Source organism: Stegostoma tigrinum, chromosome 18 (assembly GCF_030684315.1).
Source record: "Stegostoma tigrinum isolate sSteTig4 chromosome 18, sSteTig4.hap1, whole genome shotgun sequence".
Taxonomy (NCBI): Eukaryota; Metazoa; Chordata; class Chondrichthyes; order Orectolobiformes; family Stegostomatidae; genus Stegostoma; species Stegostoma tigrinum.
Window position 1 is genome coordinate 6,600,156 of NC_081371.1, and position 26,012 is coordinate 6,626,167.

The following is a 26,012-nucleotide window of genomic DNA, read 5'->3' on the forward strand; positions in this document are numbered from 1 at the left end:
CCAAGCAGCATCTTAGGAGCAGCAAAGCTGACGTTTCAGGCCTAGACCCTTCTTCAGAAATGGGAGAGGGGGAGAGGGTTCTGAAATAAATAGGGAGAGAGGGGGAAGTGGATTGAAGATGGATAGAGGAGAAGATAGGTAGAGAGGAAATAGACAAGTTAAAGGAGCAGAGATGGAGCCAGTAAAGGTGAGTATAGGTGGGGAGGTAGGGAGGGGATAGGTCAGTCCAGGGAGGACGGACAGGTCAAGGGGGTGGGATGAGGTAAGTAGGTAGGAAATGGGGGGGGGGGGGGGGGGTTGGCTTGAGGTGCTACCAAAAACAACCTGATCTACACCAGCCGTCCGATCAACTAAGCAACCGGATCAACAAAGAGTCCATGTTGCTATGGCAACATAGACGTTCACAGTGGTGTTGCCCAGAATTATGAATAGCAAAGGTAAAGGCTATCTTTGCCTTGCCACCATATCACTAGCCAAGACCTCCCCTGTTCTGACTGCCTACTGCTGAATAGGGGATTGTGTGACAAGTTGATCCTTGACCTGTTTGACTGTATCAGAACACGCCTTCCTCTGCCATCAGCAAATCCTGGAGTGGCATTTAAGCCCTGGCTTGGGGCAGGGATGCTGCCCAGTGTCCCACAGGACCTCACTACGCTAACATGTTACTCTTTCACCACATGCGTTAGTTTGCATTTTTTGGAATCTCTTCTCATGCTGTACAATTTCCAAATGCTGTTTGAAAATCATAGTATGCTACATCCACTGGTTTCTCCCTTATTGATCTTGATATAGTTATGGTCGCAAAAACTACAGATAGATTTGCCAAACACTATTTTCTTTCATAAATCTTTGTTGATTCTACTTAATCAATATCATGGTTTTCTAATTGCCTTGCTACCAAATCTCTAGTAATAGATTTTAACCTTTAGCCTACTATGATGGTAGGCTAATTAGCCTATAACTCCCTACATTCTCTCTCCTGCTGCCTTTTGGTTGGGTTTGCTACCTTGTAATCAGTGAGATTTGTTGTAGAATCTGATTATTCTCGAAGATGGCCAGTGTGTCTGTTGCCTCTGCAGGAGCCAGAATGTCATAGCGTCAGGCAGCATGGAAACAGATCTTTTGGTCTAACTTGTCCCAATCTGGCCAAGTCCCATTTGGCAGCACTTCTCCCATATCCCTCTAAACAGTTCCTATTCCTGTGCCCATCCAGATGCCTTTTAAATGTTGTAATTGTACCCACCTCCACCACTTCCTCTGGCAGCTCGTTCCATGCACGCACCACCCTCTCAATGAAATAGTTGCCCCTTGGATCGTTTTTAAATCTTTACCCTCTCACCGTAAACCCATGCCCTTTGGTTTTGAACTCCCTTGCCCTTGGGAAAACACCTTGACTGTTCACTCTAACCTCGCCCCTCATGATTTTATAAACCTCTACACGGTCATCCCTTAGCCTCCGACACTCCAGGGAAAATATCCCCAGACTATCCAGTCCCGAGGAAGGGTAATACCGGAAACACTGACTTCTCCTTTCCTGCAGATGCTGCTTGGCTTGCTGTGTTCTTCCAGCCTCCCATTTGTCTACCTTGGATTCCAGCATCTGCAGTTTCTTTTTGTTTCCCAAGCAGCCAATCCCTCCAGTCCTGGTAAACTCAATCCCTACAATGTGGAAAGATGCTATTCAGCCCCCGCAAAGAGCATCCCACCCAGTCCCTGTAACCCCGCATTTCCCATGGCTAACCCACCTAGCCTATACATCCCTGCACACTATGCAGCAATTTAGCATGGCCTATCCACCCTCACCAGCACATCTTTGGGCTGTGGGAGGAAACCCACGCAGACACAGGGAGAACGCGCTAGCTCCACACAGACAGTCGCCCGAGGGTGGAATCGAACCCGAGTCCCTGGTGCTGTGAGGCAGCAGTGCTCGTCCTTGTACATCTTTTCTGAGCCCTACAATGCAGGGTTGGTGGGTTGAGAGAATTTGGCTCCATTTTAGACTTAATGACTCATTCTGCTTTGAGGTTCTGTGTTTTATTTGGTGACCCAGTGAAGGTGTGATAAATCGCTGCTTACCAACGTGTCCTCTGTTGAGAATGGCTGATAATCTGCTCTTCATAATTGCAAGTTGCACTGATACAGGGCCTTTAACCTACCAGAACATCCTAAGATGATTCTTCTTAGGGGTGTCAACAGACAAAACAACACACACACAGCCAACGATAACAATATCAGGTCAGAGACAACTGGACGGTCAGGGATGTAGGTTTTACTGAGGAGAGGCTCAAGAATCAAATGCAAATCTAAGGCCTAGAGCCATGAAGAAATGGCCATCGATGATGGAGGAGTTATGTCGAGGCTGTGCAGGACACGAGGCCTCTTCTGGAATACTGTGTTGCGTTCTGGTCACCCAGTTCTACAAGGGACATTATTAAGGTAGAGTGCGTTCAGAAGAGATTTGTCAGGATGTTGCTGGGTGTCGAAGGTTTGAGTTACAAAGAGAAGCTGGATAGGCTGGGACTTATTTTGAGTGGAGCATAGGAGGTTGAGTGATGACTTTAGAGAGGTTTATAAAATCAGGAGGGGGTAGATAAGGTGAATGATGGGTGTCTTTTCCCTACGATGGGGAAATTTAAAGATTAGGGGGCATATTTTAAAGGTGAGAGGAGAGAGAGTTAACAAAGATATGAGGGACAACTTTTTTGTTTCTAAAAGTTGGTTTGTTTGTGGAAAAATGGGCCAGGAGCAGGCAGGTGGGACTGGATTAGTTTGGGATTATGTTCAGCATGCACTGGTTGGACTGAAGGGTCTGTTTCTGTGCTGTATGGCTCTCTATGAGCCTGTGAAAGTAGGGAGAAATCAGAATTGGGACCACAGAAAATAAATAGATGCACTGTATGTTGAAACAGTTGTTTGTAGGAATGACCTTTGCTGTCCCCTTCATATCAGCTGCCAACAGCTCCAAATCCAGGCATAGCCCCAATATCCACGAACAGGCCAGGAATCTGAAATCTTGCCAATACTTCAGGTTCGGGGAATTGGGAGTGCTTTGCTGATTTAAAATAAGCGATGCCTTGACTGCTTCCCCCCCACCCCACCCCACCCATTCCCAGAGGCTGACACAGTCCATACTGTGTAACACTGGATGTTATAGACTACCGTGGGCTTTCACCGTCTATTTTCTCCACCTTTAGCTCCAAGAGTGCTACTAGCTTCGCCCAGACCCACTCAGAACAAACTGGCATGGTACAGACCAGGATGGCTCAGAATCAATTGGTTCAAACTGACCCAATATGGAGTGAATCGTCCCAGACTGGCACGATGAAGTCTGCCAGCAGGTAGGTCAATCGTCCTGTTCCAAGCTATCAGCTTCAGCTGTTAACCCAGGATGCGTGAATGTGGTTTGATGAAGGGAGGTGGGAGAGAATCTGAGGGCATTAGGAGTCGAATGTTAGTCATCCTTTTTTTCTCTCTCTCTCTCTCTCCTTTTTCTTGTTCTGTCCTTTCTTTCCCTCTCTCCTTTCTCTGACACTCCTCTCTTTCTCGGTCTTTTTTCTCACCCTCTTTTCTCGCCCTCTTTTCTCTTGCTCTCCTTCTCTCTTTCGCCTTTCTCTCTCTCTCTCTCTCTCTCTCTCTCTCTCTCTCTCTCTCTCTCTCTCTATGTCTGTTTTCTCTCCTCTCTCTCTATCTCTGTCTCTCGATCTCTTGATCTCTCTCTCTGCTTTCCCTCTGTTAAGACACAGCCGTTCATTGCTATTTCCACCTAATCTATCTTTACGCCGGTCTATCTTCCTAGCTAACCCCTGAATATGTCCAGAGGGGAAAAGACACTAAAAGGACAAGTGAGACCTAGAAGCGGGTGCACAGTTGGTACTATAGTTCCATTTTGAGGCAGACGAACCATGCCAGACACTGCAAGTGCTACTCACCGATTATACTGGGTTTTCCTTTCTTCTGGAGGTGATTTGAGATTGTAAAATACTTCTGTTACACAGGCTTTATGTTGAAAGTGTTTTCTTCTGTGTTGCCTTCCAGGTTCAGTGCTACATCAAGTTTGGTTGAGTCAATAAGGTAATCCCATGTCTTAAAACAAATTCTTGACTATTGCATTTGTTCAGTGTGTACAAGAAAACATTCTTATTCAGTACGCGGGTGCGCCTGCTAGAGGAGTAAAACCTGACCTACCCTTGGGAAATAAGGCAGGGCAAATGACTGAAATGTCAGTGTGAGAGCACTTTAGGGTAAGTGATCATAATTCTATTAGGTTTAAAATAATGATGGAAAAGTATAGATCTGGTCTAAAGGTTAAGGTTGTAAATCGGAGGAGGGCCAATTTTGATAGCATAAGGCAGGAACTTTCAAACGTTGATTGGGGAAGGCTATTCATAGGTAAAAGGGCCATTGGGAAGTGCGAGGCCTTTGAGAAAAGTTAGAGAGCATTCAGAGACAGCACGTTTCTGTTAGTGTGAAGGGCAAGGCTGGTAGGTGTAGGGAATGATGGCTGACTAAAGAGGGTGAGGCTCTGGTCAAAAAACAGAGGCATTTGTCAGTTACAGACAGCTGAGATTGAGTGAATGCTTGGAGGAGTATGAGGGCAGTAGAAGTATCCTTCGGAAGGAAATCAGGAGGGCAAAATGGGGGCATGGGATAGCTTTTGGCAAACAGAGTTAAAGAGAATCCAAAGAGATTCTATAAGTACATTAAGAGTAAAGGAGTAACTAGGGAGACAGTAGGCCTCCTGAAAGATCAATATAGCTATCTATGAGGGGAGCCGCAGGAGATGGGTGAGATACTAAACAAATACTTTGCATCAGTATTTACTGTGGAGAAGGATTTGGAAGTTATGGAACTCGAATGAAAAACAGTAATATCTTGAAAGGAGTTCATATTACAGAAGAGGAGGCACCGGACATCTCAAAATGCGGAAAGGTAGATAAATCCCTGGAACCTGATCAGGTGTTTCCCAGAGCTTTGCGGGAGCTAGGGAAGAGATTCCTGGGTCCTTTGCTGTGATATTTGTATCATCAACAGCCTTGGGGGAGGTGCCAGAAGACTGGAGATGGGCTCATGTGGTGCCACTATTTAAGAAAGGTGGTATGAAAAGGCCAGGGAAACTATAGACAGGTGAGTCTGATATCGGTGGTGGGTAAGTTGTTGGGGTGGGGGGATTCTGAGCGACAGGATTTACGTGTATTTGGAAGGGCAAGAACAGCTGAGGGACGGTCAACATGGCTTTGTGCTTGGGAAATCATGTCTCACTGGCGACTGAGTTTTTTGAAGAGGTGACAAAGAAGATAGATGAAGGCAGAGCAGGAGACATTTTAGCAAAGCGTTTGACAAGGTTTCACATGGAAGACTGGTTGGCAAGGTTAGATCACAAGGAATCCAGGAGGAACAGGCCAACTGGATACAAAACTGGCTTGAAGGTAGGAGACAGAGGGTTGTTTTTTGAAATGGAGACCTGTGATCAGCAGTGTGCTACAAGGATCGGTGCTGGGTCCACTGATTTTTGTCATTTATACAAATGATTTGGATGTGAACAGAGGAGGTATGGCTAATAAGTTTGCAGATGACACCAAAATTGTTGATGTAGTGGACAGTGAAGAAGATTATCTCAGAGTACAGTGGGGCCTCGATCAAATGGGCCAATGGGCTGAGGAGTGGCAGATAGAGTTTAACTGAGATAAAATGTAAGGTGTTGCATTTTGGTAAAGCCAACCAGGGCAGGACTTATACAGTTAATGGTAAGGCAGTGGGGAGTGTTGCTAAACAGAGAGACCTAGGGGTGCAAGGGCTTGGGTCCTTGCAAGTGGAGTCACAGGTAGACAAGTTGGTGAAGAAGGCATTTAGCATGCTTGCCTTCATTGCTCAGGACATTGAGTATAGGGATATCATGATGTGGCCGTACAGGACATTGGTGATGCCACTTTTAGAATACTGCGTACAATTCTGATTGCTCTCCTAAAAGAAGGATGTTGTTGAAGTTGAAATGGCGCAGAAAAGATTTGCAAAGATGTTGCCAGGATTGGAGGTTTTGGGTGAGAGGGAGAATCTGAATAGATGGGGGCTTTTTTGGATGGGGTGAATAGCCCAGGTCTTTTTGCTGGGGTGGGGGAGTCCAAAACTAGAGAGCATAGATGAGATAAGATGAGAGGGGAAAGATTTAAAAGGGACGTAACGGACAATTCTTTCATGCAGAACGTCATTCGTGTATGGAATGAGCTGCCAGAGGAAGTGGTGGAGGCTGGTACAACATTTAAAAGGCACCTGGATGAGTATATGAATAGGAAGGGTTTAGAGAGATATGAGCCAAATGCTGGCGAGTGGGACTGGGTCACATTGGGATGTCTGGTGGGCACGGATATGTTAGACTGAAGGGACTGTTTTGGTGCTGTTTAAATCTATGGTTCCAACTCCCTGCTGTTACGATATTTGGCCAAATATTTCTGTCAATACCTACTGTTATAAGTTTCTATGTCAAATTTTTTCTATTTAATTTTGCAATGACTGCTGTCACAGTTCAGGTTACAGGTTCCAGCTACAGGTTTACACTATTGAGTTGTGCCACTATCCTGCATATAACAGTAGGAAATTATAATCAAGGGGCGTAGAAATATGGCATTCTTCCAATATGCTTGAATGACTTGGTGCTTTTAAAACTGACACACTTTTTGTCAAGTAAAGGTGTCGAGGGACGTGGAGCTAACATGGGTAAATGGAGTCAGTGCACTGATTAGCCATGAACTACTTGAATGGCAGAGTTACACTTGATAGGTTAAATGGCTTACTGTTATCCCTGAGGGCAACAGCACTCGGGAAGAGGAGGCTGAGAAGGAGAGAGCAAGTGGCAGAATCAGATCAGGAGACTGCTTGACCAATGATCAGGTTTTTGTGATGGTAATGGGCACTTAGGGTTGAAAAGGTTTCATTAAAGGAACCTGATGTGTTGTCCAAACAAAGGCAAGCACTTTCCAACATCGTTTTCGTCCCTGTTTCAGGAGCAGATCCTCGACCAATTTCCTGCAGCCACCCACCAGGTATGTGACTTGTAATGGCCCTGTTTCACTTGTCAGGTTTCTTGTTAATATTGCAGTATTTCCCAGACCAGCTTCAGCCGCCTTGTCTTATGATAATTGTCTGTCCAATTAAGTGTATTTCATTCCTCTGGATAGTCCTCTTCATTGTGCTTCTCATGGAGCCATGCAGTATTGAAACAGGCCCTTTGGTCCAACTTGTCCGTGCTGATCAAGATTCCCAAACTAAACTAGTCCCACTTGGCCTACATTTGGCCCACATCCCTCTAAAACCTTTTCCTATTCATGTACCTGTTTAAATAGTTTTTAAATGGTCTGTTGTATGACTCTGTGAACGTTGTAACTGACCCTACCTCTACCGCTTCCTCTGGCAATTTATTCCACATACGAACCACTCTCTATCAAAAAGTTGTCCCTCAGGTCCCTTTCTCTTTTCACCTTAAAAATATGGCTCCTAGTTTTGAACTTCCCTACCCAAGGGATCTTTGATATTCAAGCTATCTATACCCCTGATGATCTTGTAAACCCCCTTAAGGCCACCCCTCAACCTCCTACGCTCCAGTAAATAAATGATCCAGCCTCTCATTATAACTCAAACCATCCTGGGTAAATTTTTTCCGAATCCTCTCCAATTTAATATCTTTCCTATAGCAGGGTGACATCTGCTGAGCTGTTTGTATATGCATTTCATTTAAGTGTTTAGCTTCCTTGCTCATCTTTACACCACTATGTGTCCCTCGAAGTTGTATTACAATCCCTGTGGAGACCAGCGACTTTTTTAAAAAATATTCAATGCCCCCTGGCTGATTTTTGAAGCTTAATTTACACTTAACAGCGTGAATACTTTGTCGCCTCTCCACAGTACCGGGGCAAATTAAAGCAGAGGCATTTGGTTTTTAAAGCACTGTTTTCCATTATTTCCTCATCGGTTTTGAATGCTGCTTCTGTCTGTTTTGACATCTCCTGATTAAAGTTCGCCTGAAGGTTTAATTCCAACAGCTTTAAGTAGTTTCAGAGATGGCAGGAACTGCAGATGCTGGAGATTCTGAGATAACAAGGTTCAGAGCTAGATGAACACAGCAGGCCAAGCTGTATCAGAAGAGCAGGAAAGCTGATACTTTGGGCCTAAACCCTCCTTCAGAAAAAAAAGGCCCAAAACGTCAGCCTTCCTGCTCCTCTGATGCTGCTTGGCCTGCTGTGTTCATCCAGCTCTACACCTTGTTATCTTAGATTCTCCAGCGTTTGCAGTTCCTACTATCTCTGTAACAATTTCAACTCCTCTGCGAAGCCTCTTCTAAAGATGCCTACCTTGAAGAAGTTACCCGCATCCCTCCCCATTTCTGAAGAAGGGTCTAGGCCCGAAACATCAGCCTTCCTGCAACTCTGATGCTGCTTGGGCTGCTGAGTTCATCCAGCTCTGCACTTTGTTGTTATCTCAGCTTTAAGTCGTTCCCAGCTGCTGCTGATTCTTTGTCAGTTCGACAGCCCCCGTCCACACTGAAACTCAGCGGTCTGAGTTGAAACAGTAGTTTCCACAGCCGACTGACAGAGACTCCTGGATCAGTGACCACTATTTGTCAAGGCCAGGAGCTCCATCAGCTGGGTCTGGAGTTGGTCATCTATTGGGGGATATGTTCGCACTGAGGAGGGAACTGCAAGATGGGGATCGAAAGGAACTGCAGGGGAGGAAGGGGAGGCCATGGCAAGAGAATAGCTTTAAACCTGTCAATAAAGGAGTAGGCAGCTACCTGGGATCTAAGAAGATTGTAAATCACCACTTAATACCTTGTGAACAAACATGGAATATCCAGCTTCAGCTGCAAAGGTTCATGTTCGGGGGGAAAAAAAATTCAAGTGGATCCCACTGCAATGGGCACTGTATTGATGGTTAAATTGAAATCCGAGATGGCAATCTGACCCCTCCCTATAAAAGGGTAGTTGTTGGGGGAGGGGGAAGAGGGAGGGAGTGCGCATTGTCAGGGGAGGGAGAATCATTTCAGGAGGAATGGGAGAGGGTGAGTGGTATGAGATGAGGTGAGGGAGAAGATGACTTATGGGGGCGAGGGGAGAAGAGGACGGGGAAGGAAGGTGAGAGTTGTCAGTAGAGAATGAAGGAAGATTGTTGTCTTGGGTGTGTTGCAGGCACTGTGGGATTTTGGCTTATACTATTCACTCCCACAGTCCGTCACTGCCTAGGCCTGAGATTAACACTGCGAGAAGGCTTGATTAATTGTCCAGCTTCGAGCCCATGTCTCTGCCTTTGTTCTTCGTGTTATTCCCGATGCGGTCCAGCCTGTGCAATTCAACCACCGGGGCTTTAAACTTCCTGAGTGAACAGCTCACACCTTTGCATGGGCAATGAATTTGCCAGGCCCCAAAGAGCAGGAGAGAGTTCCTCAACCTTCGCTGTCATTGCTCTGGGAGGATTTGTCTATTGTAAATGGAATGTGCCCATGATCATCCCCACTGCTGGAGTAGTTTTTAGACAGACCAAGAAGCAAAGGAAGCTTTCGCAAACTGTGACGAAAACAAAGTTGCTGGAAAAGCTCAGCAGGTCTGGCAGCATCTGTGGAGGAGAAAACAGAGTTAACATTTCGGGTCCTGTGACCCTTCCTCAGAAATGTCCTGAGGGTCACCGGACATGAAACATTAACTCTATTTTCCCCTCCACAGATGCTACCAGATCTGCCGAGCTTTTCTAGCAACTTTGTTTTTGTTCCTGATTTACAGCATCCGCAGTTCTTTTGGTTTTTCTTTTGTAAACTGTTCTGTGTTGTCTTGTGCTGCCACTCATTTTGCAATTGGCCACTTGAGAACAGGTAAGTGCCTAAGTGTTTAAGGATGGTAAATATGGTCAATTTTTTTTTCTGTATACTCTAAGGACCTGAGTATTGCCAATCTATTGTGTGACAGGTCAATCACATGATGTCCTCTGGCTCAACTAACCATGCAATTAATGAGCTGAAATCCTCAATCATTAACTTAACTATGTTTTAGATATTTTTAATCAAGTTATTCAGACATGTAACACATAAGTGGGACTTGAGCCTGGGTTTTCTGGTAGGGATTGTGCCAGAAGGGCCAAAAACACTTATATATTCTTCTCTAAATCATCTAACTGTCAACTCCTTTTCATTTTGATGAGATCCTGTCAGAGCAACAAGTCCTACTGAGCAAGAAGGGCTCTATATTTTCCTCCTATTCAAATGACTGCTATTCCATTCGTTATAATGAGAATTGCATTTACACGGCAGCTTTAAACTGGTAAAATATCCCAAGACACTTCACTGGGGACTAGTTGAATGGAATAATTTACACCAGGCTAAAGAAGTAGACAGAAATACGCGAGTCTAAACATTTGGTTAGAGCAATGAGGAGCAGATTAGGTTGGAATACCAAAGTTTAAACCATAGAATCCTTACAGTGCAGAAGCAGGCCATTGGCTGATTAGGTCCTCACTGACCTTCTGAAGAACATCCCACCATCCCATAACCCTGCATTTCCCATGGGAAATCCACCTTACCAGCCCATCCCTGGAAAATTTAGCATGGTCAGTCCCCCTGACCAGCTAATCTTTGGCCTGTGGGAGGAAACCGGAGCGCCTGGAGGAAAGCCACGCAGACACAAATGATGTACAGACTCCACACAGACAGGCACCCGAGGGTGGAATCGAACCTGGGTCCCTGGCGCTCTGAGGTAGTAGTGCTAGCCACTGTGCTGCCTCCTTAAACCACACGAGGACATGGCCACTAGTTGGGGACGGAAATTAGTTAAGGCTGAGAAGGGGACAGCACTGTCCCGCAGACAATAAAAGATGCCCTTTATGGGGAAATAATTCTTTGTAGCAATAATCTTTGCTGAGACCTTCAAATCGCCTATCCCCAACTCCAAATCCAGGCATACCCTCAGCGTCCTGGCAAATGACAAGCTTTTTGAAAAATGCCATAACGAATTGAGCAGCATGCTAGAAAGGGTTAAAACTCACTCAGAGATAGTAAGAACTGCAGATGCTGGAGTCAGAGATAACACAGTGTGGAGCTGGAAGAACACCACAGGCCAGGCAGCATCAGAGGAGCAGGAAGGTTGACATTTCGGGTCTCAGAAGAAGAAGGGTCCTGACCCGAAACATCACCTTTCCAGCTCCTCTGATGCTGCCTGGCCTGCTGTGTTCCTCCAGCTCCACACTGTGCTAGAAAGGGTTGTCTGTTCGGAATGAAGTAGCAAAAAGTTTCATTGATAATGACCAAGTTGGAAAAGTTACTGCCTTCCTACAGCTAGTCCCACACCAAGGGGTCACAACATATAAAATTAACCTTATATGGCCAATTGTGTGCTTCATCTATATTAGACGTAAAATAAAAAGACCCATCAACCTAAACATTAATTTATTAATTTATTATGGGTGAAACTTATTCAGTGGCGATACAAAACTAGACAACATTTAATTCTGAGTGTGAAAATATGAATGTTTACTCTTCCCAAATGACTCAAAAGTACGCACACAGGGTGAGGTTAAAAAAAAACGTATTTCTCTCAGCAGAGGTTAACTTGGGAAAATAAAAATTTGTGTCTTGGTTCTTGCAGACAAATACAAAAGAATAAGGTATTTAAGATGTTTTAGAACACAAAGACAGCTAAGGCAGCTTGTTCAGGAAACAGTACCCAGAAGTCTACAAGAGAACAGTCAGGGTTCAGACTGCCCCAGGAACCCGGGTACTACACTGATTTTAGGAGAGCTGGGCTGGAAAGCTCTTTACCTTCCCCATATGGGCATTAACTGAATCATCCAGACAACCTCCAAAGCAGAAGCAGCAACAAGGCAGTCATTTCTCTGGTCTGCAGTAATCAACCATTAAGATACGTGACTTTTAAGAAGTGGCTGGTCAAAAAAGTTGTTCCACTGTCCTTTTGCTGACTTTAAAAATAAAATCGTACAGAAGTGCACAAAAATATTAAACCATGCCTCCACCGCCAAGCTACCGATTGAATTCATGTCTTGAGCACCTCACACTGGCTTCAAAAGCCCCTATGATGTGGCTATAGGTTACACTAGACTTGCAAAGTGCAGGTGAAGCAGACTACTGCGTTCGCTGCTCACAATGTGGTCTCCTCTACACTGGGGAAACAAAGCGTAAACTGGGTGGCCGCTTCACAGAACATCTATATTCTGCTCGCAAAAAAGACCCTGAACTACCCGTTGCCTGCCACTTTAACACATCGCCCTGTTCTGTAACCAACATCCCTCTCTCTCTGGCTTGCTGCAGTGTTCCAGTGAAGCTCAGTGCAAGCTGGAAGAACAACGCCTCATTTTCCCCTTGGGGACCCTGCAGCCCTCCAAACTCAAAATCGAGTTCAATAATTTTAGGGCCTAAACTCTCCCATGTCCCAGCCCCATACCCCACATACCAGACCTTGTTGCCACATAGCCTGCCATTACACACCCCCTGTTAGTTACTGACAGCCCTCATTAACAGCTATTCACCCTCCCAGCCTGGTTGTTATCAACTCCTTCGTCTAGCCAACTGCTCTTCCTTCTCTTTGGGCTCTATCGTTCACCCCACCACCACCCACCCCTCCCTAGTTTCTGCATATAAACCAACATTTTCCCAGCCACCACCAGTTCTGAGGAAGGGCCACTGGACCCGAAATGTTAACTCTGCTTTTGTCTTCACAGATGCTGCCAGAGCTGCTGAGCTTTTCCAGCGACTTCTATTTTTGTGCTCGTCTTTCAAATACTCATTTCTCCACCCTCAGCACTAGGTATTCCACTGGCTTAACCCTGGCTAACTCGGTACAAACTGGCAGTGTACAGACCAGGACAGTACAGAATCGACTGGTTCAGACTGACCCAGTATGGAATGAGACACTCCGGACTGGTACGCTGCAATCTCTTAGCAGGTAGGTGAGCAGACTTAGCTGCAAACCATCAGCTTCAACAGCTTTGTTGAGTGGGTTGGAGGCAGAAGAGGTTGAGGGCACAACAAGCAAAATATCTTTCTCTTATCATCTCAGGACTTAATCCTTTGCTCCCATTCTCTATCCTCTACATCTTTACTTTGGCTCAGTTTTCTATCCAGCTTGTGAGTCAGGTTTCTAAAAATTCTTTCTTAGTTTGACTTTTTGTTTCAGACGTTTTGTGTTACCTTTCAGGTTCAGTGATACATCTAGTTTGGTAGAGTCAATAAGGTGAGTGCGTTTTATGCAGCTCCACTTGTGAATCTCAAGGGGCATGTTTTCTGAGATAATGGGAACTGTAGTTTTATAATGGCTATTGTCACAATGTAGTCCCCTGGTCCTGGGCCACATGGACAGCTCTGTTCTATCTTGTACCTGACCACAATTTGTAACATGACCTGTCTGGAATTCTTCCTGCAAACATCTGTAGTTTTCCAGACAATTGTTGACCTCAAAACTGTGACATTGTTAGTTGAAGGCATCAAGGAACAGGAAGCTAAATTCAGTAAAATGGAATCGACCTACAGGTCACCCACGACCAAATACAGCCTTAAAGGTAAGCTCAGGTCACTAAATAGCTTACTCCTGCTCCCATGGTGACAATCCCATTCAGCACTCAATTAGGACAACTAGTACCCACCAATTGTGGCAGGGTGATAGCTAAGTATACTTCCAACGTTCTTTTTCTTCATCTCTGTTGTAAATGTATGAGTTGCATTTATTCAGCTACATTAAAACAAGCTCTGTATCCCAGGGTAGTGAACCAACAATGTTATCCAACAAAATTAGATGACATAGAATCTCGGGATTAACGAGGACAGGAGTCGTTGGTCAAAAGGTTGGGTTGGTGGGAGAACATTGGATAGTGACATTGATTGAAACACTCATAGTATGTGCTTGACCAGAGCTGATTGATGGCTGAAGATGTAGGCACTAAACTTGATCACTTCTTCAGAGTGCAGTGCCTAGCTTTAGCCCAAGGCCTTATGGAACGTATTTCTAACATGACTTTCACTGGCATTTCAGGAGCAGATCCTCGACAGGTTTTCTCCAGTCAGCCAACAGGTACGTGATCTGAAATGGATGCTGTTTCACTTGTCAGACTGGCACCATTCTCACTGACCAACCTCAACAGCCTGAGATCTCTATGTCCTGTTGGCATCCGTCTCGTTCTTTAACTTGTCAAGTATCCTGCGTATGTGCAGAGAACCCTCTTTGTGAAAAGAGCAGCTGTAGCCATGTGCTCTTATTTCCTTCCCTAAAGTAGTAGACAGCACCTTCTCTGTGGCCCTGCACTGTCACGCTGTGGGTGATTCCTGCTGTGTTGCCACCATAGGACTGAAAGCAATCCACCAGCTACAGCCTGAATATACAAGAGTTAGTTACCCAAGTGAGCTCCCAGTCTGGTGCCATTATACAAAGCAGACGTTAAGATAGCAGTTGGAATGGAATTTTTGAGCTGGCAGGGGTATAGAGGAGGCAGACCACTGACTGATGGAATGCACTAACATTAAGAAAGCATCACTGTTGTTTGAAGGTCCTGACCTCTGACAGCACCATGTTGTGACTGGATACACATGGCTTCATGTCTGTGTCTTTAGAAAATGCAAAGTATTAACAGGTCAGTTTTCAGAGGAAGACGACATAGAGTTGCACAGCATCAAAACAGACCCTTTGGTCCAACTCATCCATGCCAACCAGATATCCTAGATAATTCTAGTCCAATTTGCCAGCATTCGGTCTGTGTCCCTCCAAACGCATCATATCCATGTACCCATCCAGGTGCCTTTTACATGTTGTAATTGTACCAGCCTCCACCACTTCCTCTGGCAGCTCATTCCATACATGCACCACCCTCTGTGTGAATACATTGCTTGTCAGGCCCATTTTTAAATCTTTCCCACTCTCACCTTAAACCTATGCCCTCTAGTTTTGGACTCCCATATCCACAGGAAAAGCCCTTGACTGTTCACCCTATCCACGCCCTTCATGGTTGTACAAACCTCTGTAGGGTCACCCCTCAGTCAGGAGATCTTTAGGATGGTGAAACTTGGAAGTAACAAAGGCACAGATGTGAGTGTTTCAGCGTCAAAGGAGCTGAGGCAGAATTGGAGAAGGGAGGTGGAAATAGGTTGCCTTGATAAAGAGAATATGGTGTTGGAAGGTCAACTAATGCTCAAATAGATTGCAAAAATTGTCAGGATTAGCCTCAGGAAGGAGTGTGTGAGAGGGAGATAGGACTGGGTATTAGCGGGTACATGTGGAAGCTCAGAGACTGATCTCACAAAGTTAGAGCTTAACATCCTCAGCATTTCTGTGAAGGTCAACATCCAGCCATTTTTTTTATTTGCAGAACTATTTTTGCAATTATCTTCCAATTGTATACCTCCTTCAAATCCACTTCCTGCACTGGTACAATCAGTTCTCACCAACTTAACTATTCATAGTTCTGAACACCTATCCCCAGCTACCCCTTACCTTCAAGTGAGAGGTGAATTATTTACTAAATTGTGGATATTAAAGATTTGAACAGCGATATTGTTATCAGCGTTCCTATGAGCTTCCCCTGCTGCCGTCAAGATATGTTAAAATTACTCTTAGTCACTCTTTGGCAAGAGGAAACCACAACAGGCCACACAATTCCTTTTTCTGATTATTAATGGGATGTGGATATCACTATCCAGCGAGCAGATATTGCCCATCCTCCTGATTGCCCTTGAGAAGGTGAGCTGCCTTCTTGAACTGTTGAGGTTTATGTGCTGTAGGAGGACCCACAATGATGTTATGGAGTGAACGCAGGATATTGATGCAGTGACACCGAAGAAACAGTGATAAATTTCCAAGTCAGGGTGGTGAATGACTTGGACGGCAATTTGCATTCCCATTGTAGGACCATAAGACATAGGAGTGGAAGTAAGGCCATTTGGCCCATCGAGTCCACTCTGACATTTAATAATGGCTGATGGGCATTTCAACTCCACTTCCCTGCACTCTCTCCGTAGCCCTTAATTCCTTGTGAGGTCAAGAATTTATCAATCTCTGTCCTGAAGACATTTAATGTCCCGGCCTCCACTGCGCTCCGTAGCAATGAATTCCACAGGCCCACCACAGTCTGGCTGAAGAAATGTCTCCTCATTTCCATTTTAAATTTATCCCCTCTAATCCAAAGGCTGTGCCCACGGGTCCTAGTCTCCCTGCCTAACGGAAACAACTTCCCAGCATCCACCCTTTCTAAGCCATGCATTATCTTGTAAGTTTCTATTAGATCTCCCCTCAACCTTCTAAACTCTAATGAATACAATCCCAGGATCCTCAGCTGTTCATTGTCTGTTAAACCTACCGTTCCAGGGATCATCCATGTGAAACTCCGCTGGACACGCTCCAGTGCCAGTCCTTCCTGAGGTGAGGGGCCCAAAATTGGACACAGTATTCTAAATGGGGCCTAACTAGAGCTTTATAAAACCTCAGAAGCATATCGCTGCTTTTATATTCCAACCCTCTTGAGATAAACGACAACATTACATTCGCGTTCTTAATCACGGACTCTACTTGCAAGTTAACCTTTAGAGAATCCTGGACCAACACTGCCAGATCCCTTTGTACTTCTGCTTTATGAATTTTCTCACCGTTTAGAAAATAGTCCATGACTGTATTTTTTTTCCAAAGTGCAAGACCTCGCTGCCCTTGTCCTTCTAGGTGCAAGCGGTTGTGCATTTGCAAGGTGCTGGCCAAGGAGTCTTGAATTTCTGCAGTGCATCTTGTAGATAGTACACACTGCAGCTGCTGAATGTCAGTGGTGGTGGAGAGTGAACGAGGTACCAGTCAATTGAGTGCTTTTGTTCCCGATAGTGACAAGCTTCTTGAATGTTGTTTGAGCTCCACCATCCGTGCAAGTGGGAATTATTCCATCACATTCCTGACTTGTGCCTTGTAGGCACTTTGAGGAGTCAGGTGGTGAGTTACTCACTGTCATTCCTTCATTATCATAGAATACTGCAATGTCATTCCAAATCAGGATGGTGTGGGGCTTGGAGTTGGTCATGTTTTCCTGTGTGTAGTGTCCTTGTCCTTCTAGGCAGTAAAGTTGGCAGATTTGGAAAGTAAGGGTTATATAGTCATACGCTCTATTGCTATTGTACATGGTGATGGAGGAGGTGAATGTTGATTGATGTAAAGCTACTTGGGTGCTGTTGGATCTGCACTTGTCCAGGGTAAGTGGAGAGAATCCCATCACACTTGCGAGGAGGGCAGGCTTGGGGGAAGTCAGTTAGTGAGTTACTCATGGCTGAACACCCAGCCTCTGATCTGTTCCTGTAGCATGTGTCCCAGTTACATTTCTGGTCTATGGTAACGCTCAAGATGATGGCAAAAGGGTTGAGATGAAAATGCTATTGAATATTAAGGTGACAGAGTTGTTGGACACAGACTTCACTTGGGCTTTGTGTGGTGTCAGTGTTACCTTACCACTTATCAGCAGGATTATTTAGTTTGACATTAACGATTGAGTGGGTGATACGCCAGATCAGAATGGACAGGGATGGACACTTTTGAGCTGCTAGATCTGTTCTGGATGTATCCCATTCATGTGGATTTAACAATTTCAAATCTATTGTAGTTGTTCCATAAAGCTGCTCACCACTGTCACCTTCAGGGCAATTAGGGATGAGCAACAAATGCTGACTGCCCCTGGAATCATATCCCATGAATGAATAAAAAAATTGTTTTGAACTGTAACCATAGCACTTGATGACAAGAAGCAATGCAGATGAATTGAGGATATATTGTCACCTTTGTCAAAACATCTATCAGAAATTGATACACAATCTCATCACACGTTGTTGTGCCAGACATCCCCTCTTCATTAATTTCCCTTGTTTATGCCTCATTAATGAATAACAGACAATAGTAATCATACATGAAAACCTTTCCACAGAGAGAGCTCATTCAACACAAGCAAAGAGTAACAAGCTCTGCAATGCAGCTACATAGAGAATTTTTTCCACAGGCAGACCAATCCATTGATCGTGAAGGGAGTCTTCAGAAAGGTGTGGTTGTCAGCACGGACAGAGAGGCCCTTCATCATGAAGAGAACCCATTATTTGTTGCAGCCATGGGGGTCTGCACAAGCATGCCATTGTCCAAAAAGGACGGTTTGGAATAATGCAGTCGCTTAAGCACTTTAGAGAGGGTGTGGCAGGCTCCTTCCTGTACCTATTTTGTTTTAGTGTCTCTCTCACCAATTGATGTTTGCTCAGTGTCAAGTCACGTTGATGAGCACTAAATCTTTCATATTTTCTTCTGACAGAACTCAAGTTTTTAAAACTTCATCAGCCTCCAGTGAAATTGGTGAGTACACCTGTAACCCCATTTCTTAGCTATCATTTTGTATTCCTTCTGGCAGGACCTCAACTATCACTAATCCACCTCAGGTACTCTGATGAATTGGCGTTCCAACACCTTCAGCAGCAGAATAACGTTTTGCAAGTCTCCCTGTATGACTATGTTATAAGCACTGCCAATAGCACACCTGACCATCACGAGGCAAAATTATTCCTCTGTTACCTACTGTAGCCAAAGTACTTGTGAATCTTGTGCATCATTCATTTCAAGAAAATCTTAATGGTATCATTTAACTACGTAAATACAACCGCGATGTCTTCATTTACCATCAGCAGTCCTTACTTAGTATACTAACATTATGTTCCTTCATCCCAACCTTTAGGTGATGAATGACCATCAATGCAGTCTCAACTCCAGCTGAAGCTTGTACAAGATTTTTTTTGGAGCAAGAGGCGTAGTAGTTGAAAACATTCTTTTAAATTATGCTAATGATGTGGCTTTAAGAGTTGAGGATTTATTACGACGACAAACTGGAAAGCCAGCATTTTTTTCATTCTCAGATGACAAGGTTTAGAGCTGGATGAACACAGCAGGCCGAGCAGGAAAGATGACATTTCACGCCTAGATCCGTTTCATTTCTGAAAAGGGTCTCGGCCCGAAATATCAGCGAACCTGCTCCTCTGCTGCTGCTTGGCCTACTGCATTCATCCAGCTGTACACCTTGTTATCTCATATTCTCCAGCATCTGCCGTTCCTGCTATCTATTCAATTTCATATTGCCATTTTTGTTCATTAATCACAATGAGTTATCCAGGTGAACATACTGTCAGCATCTGCAAAAAAAGCACAGTAAATGTGTTTCACTGGAGCTGCAATGTTAACTCTTATTTTCTCCGCACAGCTGCTGCCAGACCTGCTGAGTTTTTTGAGCAATTTCTGTTTTTGTTTCAACAGGTGTAGTTCTTATTTAAGTTGTTATCAGGGTGCATGACTTATATTAAAATTGGGGGTTCAAGTTTGTATGCTCTATATCTTAGAAGAAACCTGTCAATGCTGCCATATTTTAACTCCAATAAAAGCTGTCTTGTCAACTTACTGCCTAATTAGTGTTTGATACACTACAACAGTAGCAAACTTCCTCAGGTGTTGTGTTGTGAAGATACAGCCCCAAAAAAAAATAGCTGTGGGTAGCTTCAAACATCGTGTAAGAGCAGAGCGACCCGACCTCATCGATGGCCTGGTGGTTTAGCAGTTACCCAGGGATCTCTCACCGGTTGTCAATTTACCTGCAGGTCCTGTCATTGGGGCAGCAACCACTCATTCACCTTGAAGTGAGCAGCAACTGCAATCGTGGGCCAGAAGTGGTGACTCATATTGGAATTCACAAACAAAAAGTGGCAGAAATGTCTTTAATTCACCACCTGCTGGTTTGTACTTCTAATACAGAATAGTGTTCATCACTAACTAGATTTTTCAAGCATCGCTTCTTAAATATTATTTCTATGATACAAATATTACAGTCATCACCAAGTCTATGTAACAAGATTGTTTTACAGTCATTTGATGAAGATGGGGCTGTCTCTCCCTTTGCAACGCTTTCTCCGAGGCTGGACAACATCATCGTCGTCATCCTCCGAGTCAATGTTGACCTTCGGGCTCTCGCTGTCCGCTCTGGCGGGCGGCAGGGCTGGGAAAGTCCTGTCCGGAAACAGCGCCATCAGCTTTAACTCAAAGATTTGCTCCAACGTCTTACCAGCATGAGCCACCTCAGAGTCCGGCTGCAAGAAAACCAAAGCACGTGGTATTATCTATAACTATGGCACACCGGGCCAGTCACAATCTCCACCAGTTCCTTGATTGCAACAAGCTCTGTAGTTGCTGTTATGCCATTTTAGATTATGGAAGGAGGCTAAGGGGGAGTTTGGATGCAGATTGAATTCAGCAAGTTCCAGGTGAATACATTCCCTTCAAAACAGTTGAGGGAATATGAGAGGGATCCTCAAAAGCACAAGGGGCTTGGCCACGGAAAATGGACAGAATCTTTACCCCACTGGGTGAAGGGTCAAGCACCCAAAGAAAACAGAAGATGATGTTTTAATGAAAATACAAGTAGATTTGGAATGTACTGGCAGCATTTGAAGGAAGCACAATCTTCCAAATCTGAGAATTAGGAAGAAATAGTTGCAGGATTAGGACAGGAACACAGGGGAGTGGGACCAGCATTCAGAACCATTGCAACAGCTAAGGTAGGGAGATGCTACAGACCAAAGTTAAAAATCTGATGTCAACTGGCAAGATATGCTTACAGCAACATCTGGGAACAGAGTCATCAGCTTGACCCCATGGTACTATTGAGTACATAATCGAGACCACACCTTCAGTGGCACACTGTGACAATACCAGCAGTTACTGGTAAGACACAAATATTTCTTTGACCTGTTTGAGAATTGCAGCTGTCTGAAAAGGACAGAGGGGTGTGAATTCCAGCTGCAGAACTTTGATAAGTTGTGATGTAAAAGATACATCCTTTATACCTGCAAACTACTTAAAATCTGTATTGCAATCTCAAACCAGTCACCCAACAACTGCCGGACCCAAATGAATAATGTATCAAGGAAACCGGTCATTTTTGATCGAGTATTATGCAAGGACAGGTTGGTTAGTAATTTTAAAGTATAATTAAATTACCATCTGGGGAACAGTAATCAAGATGATATCATTTCATATTGAGTTTGGCACTGATATTAGTTGAGGCTAAAACTAAGGTCTTGTGCTCACATAAAACCAATTATGTTGCTAAGTACTATTTGGACAAAGTAGATCAGGCATTTTGGTTGGAATGTATGCAGCATTAATAGGGAACATTTTGGGAAAAAAAAAATCCATTCTCAACAAACATGTATTGGTGTTGGGGAATAAACATCTTCAAAAGGAAAGTCCTCAAACAGAAGATATTGCTTCAGGAAAATCATTGCAGCAGCATAGTCAGGAATTATATGTCACTCACATCAGGACTTCTGCAAATTCCTAAGTTCGGAGGGAGTCGGAGGAATTGAAACCTAAACTTCTGATATAAACTGAACCAACACCCCCCTGCCCCACTACCAACGACCATGTTCCACAACCAGCCCGTCTTTCTAACCTGCCTCCTGCCCAAAGCGACCTGGCCCAACTTTATTTTGTATCTGCCCTCCGAGCAGAAAATGGCACAAAACATTACCAGAAACAAAGTCTAAGGAGAATGAGAAACTTTGTGTTTAATGTTAGTAAAGGAAACAGTCCTGGAAAAACTAATGGGACTAAAAACCAGTGAGGTCGTGAACCCAGCAGCTTCCACTGTAGGGTTTCAAAACAAGTGAAAGCAGATAGAGTGGATACTTTGGTTTAGTTACTTCAGAATTGCCGAGATTCCAGTATGGTCCTTGGCAGATTGGAAGGCAGCAAACGTAGCCCTGTTAATTCAGAGAGAAGAGAGGGAACTACAGGGCAGAACAACAGTAACTCTCACTTGCTCAACATCTTTAAAATAATAATTTTTTAAAATCCCTGGTGCTTCCAAGGGGTTCAATCAAATAAACTCTTATGTCAAACCACAGAGCTTGTCCAATAATCAATAGCAGGCAAAACCTTTAATAAATCAGCAACAAACCCAAACAAACAGACAAAACAGGCCCAGAAACCATAACCACTCTCCCCTACATCAAAGACATTTTGGAAATGACTGCCAGACTACTCGGACCTCTTGGCATCAGGGTAGCCCACAAACCCACCAACATACTAAAACAGCAGCTAATGAACTTAAAAGACCCTATACAGACAACAAGCAAAACGAATATCATCTACAAAATACCTTGCAAGAACTGTGACAAACACTACATTGGACAAACAGGCAGAAAGCTAGCCACCAGGATACATGAACATCAACTAGCCATAAAACGACATGGCCCACTATCACTCGTATCCTTACATACAGATGAGGAAGGACACCACTTTGATTGGGACAACACATCCATCCAAGGACAAGCCAAACAGAGACACGCACGAGAATTCCTAGAAGCATGGCATTCCAACCGGAACTCCATCAACAAACACATTGATTTGGAGCCAATCTACCATCCCCTGAGAAAAAGAACAGGAAATGACATCACCAACACAGGAAATGATATCACCAACCCAAGGAAATCTAAACAGACAAATAGAAAGCAGGACATAATACCAGCACTTCACCGGAGGCTCACTGATGATGTTACCTAGAATGGTGATGAAACGTCTGAAAACTAACCTTCCAGCTCAGCGAGCAAACTCACATCCAGAACCTCAACCTGAGCTACAAAGCTTCTCAAAACGCGCTACCTTTAATAAAATGTCAAAGTAGGGATGTGACCAACAGTGCATTACAAAATCCATGCCACATTCCCTCCTGGGGTGCAAGTTGGTTATCCTTACCCTTGAAGGGCTAAGACAGTGACAAAAACCACAAGTGGGCAGAACCGATAGTTTTATGAAATGGCAATTGTATGAGACATCTATTAATGACAGAGGCCATTGACTTCCAGGGTACACAAGAAACTAGCAATTGGCATATACTGGAGGCATTTGAAATGGCTCACGGAGAGGTCATTGTGCAGGGTTAGGAGTCGGGAGGTAAGGGGTGGGCAGGGTTCAGGTATGAGCACATATTTACCCATGCCCCCATTCCAATCACTAATCAAGCCTGGCTCTGCCCCACTCTGCCAATTTAGGTTTCTAATCAGTATGTGCAATCCTACCGACCAGAGACTGGAGGTTGTATTATTGATGTTACCTCATTGAATTCCTCACAATTCTTAAAGATCAGCCTGACATCGGCCACAAACTCCTCAGCCGTGTGATAGTGCTGTGTGTGTTGTTTCTGCAGTTTAATTTTCACAGTGCACATGTCCATTGGCTTCTTTATAATCTTGTAGTAGTCAGGAACCTGCAAGAGACAGAGGAGCCTTCTTGTGATCTCAGTGGGATCAATGGCAGTAGGACACACAGACAGTGACAGCAGTAGCCAAGTGGTCCCAGACTGGCGGACCAGAGGGTGACTCATCATCTAAAGCATTCCCTCTCCTTCAATCCAGTCTCTAATGTGGGATTTCAGCCTCAACCCAACATAGCCAGGATCTCCTGCCCAGTAATAAATGCAGTTCTGCTTTAAAAATCCTGGCTAAAAATCATTCAGGAGGCTTCCCTCTTTCAACTGATGCAGGCAGGGAACACACACACCACACACCCACCATCCACCGACAAATCTAACCGATCTACTTCACCAGATTCATAAAAGCAGCCCTGGCTGAATATCGGCAAGTTGACATGGGTCTCACCAGTCAAATACTCTGTGCTCAGTCCTGGCTCCCACCTCATAGCAAGGCCGTTGAAGGGTAAAACAGGGCAATGGCTTGGGGCTGCACAGTGCACCAGCTCATCCTCGGTGACATGGAATATTAGGACAAAAAAAAAAGCACAACTTACAACAGAGGCAGGAACTGGCTCTTGGAAAGCGACACTCAGTTCGTCACAGTACATGGACAGCAGCAGGTTCTCACATTTCTGAAACAGAAAAAAAAACCATGCATCACTCTTCCTAAAGAAAGATACCATTTCCATAGCAGCATTCAAGGATATCCCAAATTGCTCTATAGCCAATGAAGCATGGTTGCAATTTTAGTCATTGTTATAATGTAGTATGGCAGCCCAATGGCACTCCAGGGAATTGTGACAATGAACATATAATCAGCTTTAAGGTGCTACTGAACGATAAGTGTTACCTCAAATACTGCGAATTCACCCTCTATTTCCTTGGAATGTATGGTGTCCTACTGAAGGGACAGATGGATCCTCAAGTTAGAGTCTAGGAATCCTGAAATGAGCAACTCACCTCCTGACTCCCAAAGCCTGTCCTCTATCTACAAGGCACACATCAGGAGCGTGACAGAATACCCCCCACTTGCCTGGATGGGTACAGCTTCAACAACACTCAAAAAGCTGAACACCATCCAGGACAAAGTAATCATAGCAGCAGTGTGTACTGTTTAGAAGATGCACTGCAGAAATTCACCAAGGCTCCTTAGACAGCACCTTCCAAACCCATGACCATGACCGCCACCATCTGGAAGGACAAAGACATCAGATACCGTTTAGAAGGACAAGGGCAGATCTATTAGAACATCACCACTTGCAAGTTCCCCTCAAACTCACTCACCAACTGGACTTGGAAATATGTCACTATTCCTTCAGTTTTGTTTGGTCAAAATCCTGGAATTCCCTCCCTAACAGCAGTGCGGGTGTCCGACAGCACATGGACTGCAGCGATTTAAGGAGGCAGCTCACCACCACCTAGAGATGGGCAATAAAATGCTGGCCCAGTCAATGACACCCACATCCCATGAGAATGGGGAAAAAAAATGCACTAACATTTAATACATCACAGGCCACTCCCAATGGCTCATCAGTTGCTCCACTCACTGGCATAGGACTTGAACACTTTCAGCATTCAGACAGAGGGGCCAAAATGCTACTAGTGAAGTGCTTTAAACATGTGTACACCATGCAGAGAGAGGGGTCAATCTATAACTGAACCACTCCCTCCTCCACTCTTCCCCTCCCAGAAGTCAGACCCAAAACAGGCAACACCACTCCCAGTTTGTTGATAACACACACAGTGCTGAAGCCACACAGAGAGAAATAGAGAGTGTCGTTTCTGAACAGGCAGAGTAAAACATTAAGGTGCCGAGCATCTTCTGTCATTTCTCTACCCTTGCTTCTGGTTTCCAGCATCCCTCATATCTCGCATTTTGTTTTTCCTGTTTCTATAGATACTCAACATGTCACGTTTCTGATCTCCAATCTTACACACCCACCCTCACCACCCCATTACCAGTCTGTCACCACTGCCATCTGTAGTTGAGATGGCTAACAAATACAGGGTGTGCCACCCATGTAACACAATAACAGTCTGCATCTCTGACACTGAATGCATGATGCGTCTGGCTGACGGTTCCAAGTGAGGACACTGACAAACTCAGGGACGTAGCTGTTAGGAGCCAGGGTTACACCAGCATCTATACAGTGAGTGAGTAAGGACACCTCTGCAGTTGAACTAATCAGCCTGGTTGGAAGTCTCCTCTGCTACTTTCACAACCACCACACGGGAAATTGTAGATGACTGCTTGCCTGTAGCATCCAGGCAGCAGAATCTCTGTTTGGATGTTGGGCCTCAATGAAATGTTAGTGAAACAGTACTTGTTCCAGCGAAAATGGATTTCAGTAGTTGGTGCTCAAAGATGCAGGGCGTGGGTTGCAGACCTTCAGCAATAGTCACTCAGGAGAGGAATTTCACAACCGTGCAAATAAAATTTAACAACCGATCATCAACTTTTGGTTCAATGTTCTAAAACAGCACAGGAATGTAGAGAAATATAATCAACATTCATGTGGCACATTTCACAACTTTTGGGGTTTCCGAAACTGCTTGGCAGCCAAATACATACTTTTGGATAATGTACGCTATTGTAGTGTAGAAAATGGAGCCAAATACATACTTTTGGATAATGTACGCTATTGTAGTGTAGAAAATGGAGCCAATTTGTCCATAAGGATGAGATCAATCTGATTATTGATCAGGTGACAAAGGAAAGCTTCTCTCTTCTTTAGAAAGTG

The 26,012-nt window shown here is 44.5% G+C and overlaps 2 protein-coding genes across 5 annotated transcripts in view; one reads left to right on the forward strand and one right to left on the reverse strand.

Annotated features, from left to right (window-relative positions):
- Positions 1-19,407, forward strand: part of LOC132210720 (uncharacterized) — a 72,111-nt gene extending 52,704 nt beyond the window's left edge. The window contains exons 23-30 of the mRNA XM_059652624.1: positions 3,195-3,338; positions 4,036-4,071; positions 6,999-7,037; positions 12,789-12,932; positions 13,185-13,220; positions 14,016-14,054; positions 18,295-18,335; positions 18,712-19,407. Of these exons, the coding sequence (XP_059508607.1) occupies positions 3,195-3,338; positions 4,036-4,071; positions 6,999-7,037; positions 12,789-12,932; positions 13,185-13,220; positions 14,016-14,054; positions 18,295-18,335; positions 18,712-18,722 (490 nt within the window). The 3' untranslated portion in view covers positions 18,723-19,407. The remainder of the gene's footprint in view (positions 1-3,194; positions 3,339-4,035; positions 4,072-6,998; positions 7,038-12,788; positions 12,933-13,184; positions 13,221-14,015; positions 14,055-18,294; positions 18,336-18,711) is intronic.
- Positions 17,794-26,012, reverse strand: part of LOC125460781 (E3 ubiquitin-protein ligase TRIM33-like) — a 124,030-nt gene continuing 115,811 nt past the window's right edge. Inside the window, exons 16-18 of one of the 4 annotated variants that reach the window (XM_048548691.2) lie at positions 23,826-23,903; positions 23,134-23,286; positions 17,795-20,107 (exon numbers count right to left, since the gene is read on the reverse strand). In XM_048548691.2, the coding sequence (XP_048404648.1) occupies positions 19,886-20,107; positions 23,134-23,286; positions 23,826-23,903 (453 nt within the window). In that variant the 3' untranslated portion in view covers positions 17,795-19,885. Of the gene's footprint in view, positions 20,108-23,133; positions 23,287-23,825; positions 23,904-26,012 lie in introns of all 4 variants that reach the window. The other 3 variants (XM_048548692.2, XM_048548689.2, XM_048548690.2) reach the window with 3 other exon arrangements.